Source organism: Callionymus lyra, chromosome 5 (genome assembly GCF_982586985.1).
Source record: "Callionymus lyra chromosome 5, fCalLyr1.hap1.1, whole genome shotgun sequence".
Taxonomy (NCBI): Eukaryota; Metazoa; Chordata; class Actinopteri; order Syngnathiformes; family Callionymidae; genus Callionymus; species Callionymus lyra.
Genome location: NC_141822.1, coordinates 2649809 through 2657195, shown reverse-complemented (window position 1 = coordinate 2657195; position 7387 = coordinate 2649809). Strand labels below are relative to the sequence as shown.

The window sequence follows — 7387 nt, the reverse complement described above, 5'->3', positions numbered from 1 at the left end:
TTAATAAACACTTGTGTATAAACTTTATTTAAAACGCACGGTGAACACTGCAGACGCTGATAAGCAGCAACAGGAAATAGAAGCAGCAGGCGACAGGAAGTGGTCGACAGGAAGTGACGCGTCTGTTGCTCGTCAGGGCAGGAAGATTACGACCGACTGCGACCGCTGTCGTACGTGGAGGCGAATCTCGTCATCGTCTGCTTCGACGTCACCAACCCCAGCAGCTTCGACAACGTCCTGGTCAAGGTCAGTGAACTTTGACCCAGACCGTCAACTTTAATAATAGTTATAAACAAACATAATATAATAGATAATGTTTCAACACTGGTTTTAACTATAAACATGCATAATGTTATAGATAATAATTATAAACATAAATAATATTATAGATAATAATTATAAACATACATAATATTATAGATAATAATGCTTCAACAGTTGTTTTAATTATAAACATACATAATGTTATAGATAATAATTATAAACATACATAATATTATAGATAATAATGCTTCAACAGTTGTTTTAATTATAAACATATATAATATTATAGATAATAATGTTTCAACAGTTGTTTTAATTATAAACATACATAATATTATAGATAATTATAAAAATACATAATATTATAGATAATAATTATAAACATACATAATATTATAGATAATAATGCTTCAACCGTTTTTTTAATTATAAACATACATAATGTTATAGATAATAATTATAAACATACATAATATTATAGATAATAATGCTTCAACAGTTGTTTTAATTATAAACATACATAATATTATAGATAATAATTATAAACATACATAATATTATAGATAATAATGCTTCAACAGTTGTTTTAATTATAAACATACATAATATTATAGATAATAATGTTTCAACAGTTGTTTTAATTATAAACATACATAATATTATAGATAATAATTATAAACATACATAATATTATAGATAATAATGCTTCAACAGTTGTTTTAATTATAAACATACATAATATTATAGATAATAATGCTTCAACAGTTGTTTTAATTATAAACATACATAATATTATTGATAATAATTATAAACATACATAATATTATAGATAATAATGCTTCAACAGTTGTTTTAATTATAAACATACATAATGTTATAGATAATAATTATAAACATACATAATATTATAGATAATAATGCTTCAACAGTTGTTTTAATTATAAACATACATAATATTATAGATAATAATGCTTCAACAGTTGTTTTAATTATAAACATACATAATATTATAGATAATAATTATAAACATACATGATATCATAGATAATAATGCTTCAACAGTTGTTTTAATTATAAACATACATAATGTTATAGATAATAATTATAAACATACATAATATTATAGATAATAATGCTTCAACAGTTGTTTTAATTATAAACATACATAATGTTATAGATAATAATTATAAACATACATAATATTATAGATAATAATGCTTCAACAGTTGTTTTAATTATAAACATACATAATATTATAGATAATAATTATAAACATACATAATATTATAGATAATAATACTTCAACAGTTGTTTTAATTATAAACATACATAATATTATAGATAATAATTATAAACATACATAATATCATAGATAATAATGCTTCAACAGTTGTTTTAATTATAAACATACATAATGTTATAGATAATAATTATAAACATAAATAATATTATAGATAATAACTATAAACATACATAATATTATAGATAATAATGCTTCAACAGTTGTTTTAATTATAAACATACATAATGTTATAGATAATAATTATAAACATACATAATATTATAGATAATAATGCTTCAACAGTTGTTTTAATTATAAACATACATAATATTATAGATAATAATTATAAACATATATAATATTATAGATAATAATACTTCAACAGTTGTTTTAATTATAAACATACATAATATTATAGATAATAATTATAAACATACATAATATTATAGATAATAATGCTTCAACAGTTGTTTTAATTATAAACATATATAATATTATAGATAATAATTATAAACATACATAATATTATAGATAATAATGCTTCAACAGTTGTTTTAATTATAAACATACATAATATTATAGATAATAATTATAAACATACATAATATTATAGATAATAATACTTCAACAGTTGTTTTAATTATAAACATACATAATGTTATAGATAATAATTATAAACATACATAATATTATAGATAATAATGCTTCAACAGTTGTTTTAATTATAAACATACATAATATTATAGATAATAATGCTTCAACAGTTGTTTTGATTATAAACAAACACCATATCATAGATAATGTGTCCACAGTGGTTTTAATTATAAACATATATATTATAGATAATAACAATCATAAACAAACACCATATCATAGATAATGTGTCTACAGAGGTTTTAATTATAAACATATATATTATAGATAATAACAATCATAAACAAACACCATATCATAGATAATGTGTCTACAGTGGTTTTAATTATAAACATATATATTATAGATAATAACAATTATAAACAAACACCATATCATAGATAATGTGTCCACAGTGGTTTAATTATAAACATATATATTATAGATAATAATAATTATAAACAAACACCATATCATAGATAATGTGTCCGCAGTGGTTTTAATTATAAACATATATATTATAGATAATAACAATTATAAACAAACACCATATCATAGATAATGTGTCCACAGTGGTTTTAATTATAAACATATATATTATAGATAATAACAATTATAAACAAACACCATATCATAGATAATGTGTCCACAGTGGTTTTAATTATAAACATATATATTATAGATAATAACAATTATAAACAAACACCATATCATAGATAATGTGTCCGCAGTGGTTTTAATTATAAACATATATATTGTAGATAATAACAATCATAAACAAACACCATATCATAGATAATGTGTCCACAGTGGTTTTAATTATAAACATATATATTATAGATAATAACAATTATAAACAAACACCATATCATAGATAATGTGTCCGCAGTGGTTTTAATTATAAACATATATATTATAGATAATAACAATTATAAACAAACACCATATCATAGATAATGTGTCCACAGTGGTTTTAATTATAAACATATATATATTATAGATAATAACAATTATAAACAAACACCATATCATAGATAATGTGTCCACATTGGTTTTAATTATAAACATATATATTATAGATACTAACAATTATAAACAAACACCATATCATAGATAATGTGTCCACAGTGGTTTTAATTATAAACATATATATTATAGATAATAACAATTATAAACAAACACCATATCATAGATAATGTGTCCACAGTGGTTTTAATTATAAACATATATATTATAGATAAGAACAATTATAAACAAACACCATATCATAGATAATGTGTCCACAGTGGTTTTAATTATAAACATATATATTATAGATAATAACAATCATAAACAAACACCATATCATAGATAATGTGTCTACAGTGGTTTTAATTATAAACATATATATTATAGATAATAACAATTACAAACAAACACCATATCATAGATAATATGTCCACAGTGGTTTAATTATAAACATATATATTATAGATAATAACAATTATAAACAAACACCATATCATAGATAATGTGTCCACAGTGGTTTTAATTATAAACATATATATTATAGATAATAACAATTATAAACAAACACCATATCATAGATAATATGTCCACAGTGGTTTAATTATAAACATATATATTATAGATAATAACAATTATAAACAAACACCATATCATAGATAATGTGTCCACAATGGTTTTAATTATAAACATATATATTATAGATAATAACAATTATAAACAAACACCATATCATAGATAATGTGTCCACAGTGGTTTTAATTATAAACATATATATTATAGATAATAACAATTATAAACACACACCATATCATAGATAATGTGTCCACAGTGGTTTTAATTATAAACATATATATTATAGATAATAACAATCATAAACAAACACCATATTATAGATAATTTGTCCACAGTGGTTTTAATTATAAACATATATATTATAGATAATAACAATTACAAACAAACACCATATCATAGATAATGTGTCCGCAGTGGTTTTAATTATAAACATATATATTATAGATAATAACAATTATAAACAAACACCATATCATAGATAATGTGTCCACAGTAGTTTTAATTATAAACATATATATTATAGATAATAACAATTACAAACAAACACCATATCATAGATAATGTGTCCACAGTGGTTTTAATTATAAACATATATATTATAGATAATAACAATCATAAACAAACACCATATCATAGATTATGTGTCCACAGTGGTTTTAATTATAAACATATATATTATAGATAATAACAATTATAAACAAACACCATATCATAGATAATGTGTCTACAGTGGTTTTAATTATACACATATATATTATAAACAAACACCATATCATAGATAATGTGTCCACAGTGGTTTTAATTATAAACATATATATTATAGATAAGAACAATTATAAACAAACACCATATCATAGATAATGTGTCCGCAGTGGTTTTAATTATAAACATATATATTATAGATAAGAACAATTATAAACAAACACCATATCATAGATAATGTGTCCACAGTGGTTTTAATTATAAACATATATATTATAGATAATAACAATTATAAACAAACACCATATCATAGATAATGTGTCTACAGTGGTTTTAATTATAAACATATATATTATAGATAATAACAATTATAAACAAACACCATATCATAGATAATGTGTCCACAGTGTTTTTAATTATAAACATATATATTATAGATAAGAACAATTATAAACAAACACCATATCATAGATAATGTGTCGACAGTGGTTTTAATTATAAACATATATATTATAGATAATAACAATCATAAACAAACACCATATCATAGATAATGTGTCTACAGTGGTTTTAATTATAAACATATATATTATAGATAATAACAATTACAAACAAACACCATATCATAGATAATATGTCCACAGTGGTTTAATTATAAACATATATATTATAGATAATAACAATTATAAACAAACACCATATCATAGATAATGTGTCCACAGTGGTTTTAATTATAAACATATATATTATAGATAATAACAATTATAAACAAACACCATATCATAGATAATATGTCCACAGTGGTTTAATTATAAACATATATATTATAGATAATAACAATTATAAACAAACACCATATCATAGATAATGTGTCCACAGTGGTTTTAATTATAAACATATATATTATAGATAATAACAATTATAAACAAACACCATATCATAGATAATGTGTCCACAGTGGTTTTAATTATAAACATATATATTATAGATAATAACAATTATAAACAAACACCATATCATAGATAATGTGTCCACAGTGGTTTTAATTATAAACATATATATTATAGATAATAACAATCATAAACAAACACCATATCATAGATAATGTGTCCGCAGTGGTTTTAATTATAAACATATATATTATAGATAATAACAATTACAAACAAACACCATATCATAGATAATGTGTCCACAGTGGTTTTAATTATAAACATATATATTATAGATAATAACAATTACAAACAAACACCATATCATAGATAATGTGTCCACAGTGGTTTTAATTATAAACATATATATTATAGATAATAACAATTACAAACAAACACCATATCATAGATAATATGTCCACAGTGGTTTTAATTATAAACATATATATTATAGATAATAACAATTACAAACAAACACCATATCATAGATAATATGTCCACAGTGGTTTTAATTATAAACATATATATTATAGATAATAACAATTATAAACAAACACCATATCATAGATAATGTGTCCACAGTGGTTTTAATTATAAACATATATATTATAGATAATAACAATTATAAACAAACACCATATCATAGATAATGTGTCCACAGTGGTTTTAATTATAAACATATATATTATAGATAATAACAATTATAAACAAACACCATATCATAGATAATGTGTCCGCAGTGGTTTTAATTATAAACATATATATTGTAGATAATAACAATCATAAACAAACACCATATCATAGATAATGTGTCCACAGTGGTTTTAATTATAAACATATATATTATAGATAATAACAATCATAAACAAACACCATATCATAGATAATGTGTCCACAGTGGTTTTAATTATAAACATATATATTATAGATAATAACAATTATAAACAAACACCATATCATAGATAATGTGTCCACAGTGGTTTTAATTATAAACATATATATTATAGATAATAACAATCATAAACAAACACCATATCATAGATAATGTGTCCACAGTGGTTTTAATTATAAACATATATATTATAGATAATAACAATCATAAACAAACACCATATCATAGATAATGTGTCCACAGTGGTTTTAATTATAAACATATATATTATAGATAATAACAATCATAAACAAACACCATATCATAGATAATGTGTCCACAGTGGTATCCAGAGGTGCGACACTTCTGCCGGGACGTTCCCATCGTCCTCATCGGCTGCAAGACTGACCTGAGGACGGACCAGGAATGTTGCAGGAAGTTGAAGGCCATGAATCTGGGTCACGTGACCTACGCTCAGGTGCGTCAGGTGCGCCTCCGTCACGAGGACGAGCGTCTGACGCGTCTTTCTTCAGGGTCTGGAGACGCAGCAGCAGATGAAGGCAGAAGTTTACCTGGAGTGTTCGGCCAAACACCTGGAGAACGTGGAGCAGGTGTTTAAAGAAGCTGCGAAGAGAACCTTGTTGTTCCAGAGGAGGACGAGGAGGACGAGGAGGAGGAAGACGTGTGTCATGATCTGACGCTTCTGGACATTTGTTTACTTTTAGCAGCAATTTTTACTTGAAACTATTTTTACTTCGTTCAAAAATACTTTGATTGTTTTAACCGTATTTAAAAACATGAGTCATTTTGATTTCAAACGTTTTCATCTCAATAACAAATACTTCAAAGCTATTCATAATAAAACATAATTAATATATTTGATGAAGAAGTTTTGTTCTTTTTTCTTTGTCAGACGCGCCCACTAGCGTTCAACAGTGGTAAAGCAGGTCCATGGGCGGAGAGACTGCGCATGCGCCTAAAGGAATCAAGTCTCCTCTCGTTTATTAAACTAATAATATAATAATGTTCTTTAAAAGTCAATACATTTATTTTTTTATTTTTATTTATTTATGTTTATCTTATTGTTTGTTATTTAATTATACTTTAAAACGCTCTTTTAAATCT

The 7387-nt window shown here is 23.2% G+C and overlaps 1 protein-coding gene across 1 annotated transcript in view; it reads left to right on the top strand.

Moving 5' to 3' along the window:
* rhof (ras homolog family member F) overlaps positions 1–7151 on the top strand; it is a 14546-nt gene extending 7395 nt beyond the window's left edge. Inside the window, exons 3-5 of the mRNA XM_087790467.1 lie at positions 137–246; positions 6606–6740; positions 6796–7151. Of these exons, the coding sequence (XP_087646593.1) occupies positions 137–246; positions 6606–6740; positions 6796–6960 (410 nt within the window). The 3' untranslated portion in view covers positions 6961–7151. The remainder of the gene's footprint in view (positions 1–136; positions 247–6605; positions 6741–6795) is intronic.
* The last annotated feature ends 236 nt before the right edge of the window (positions 7152–7387 follow it).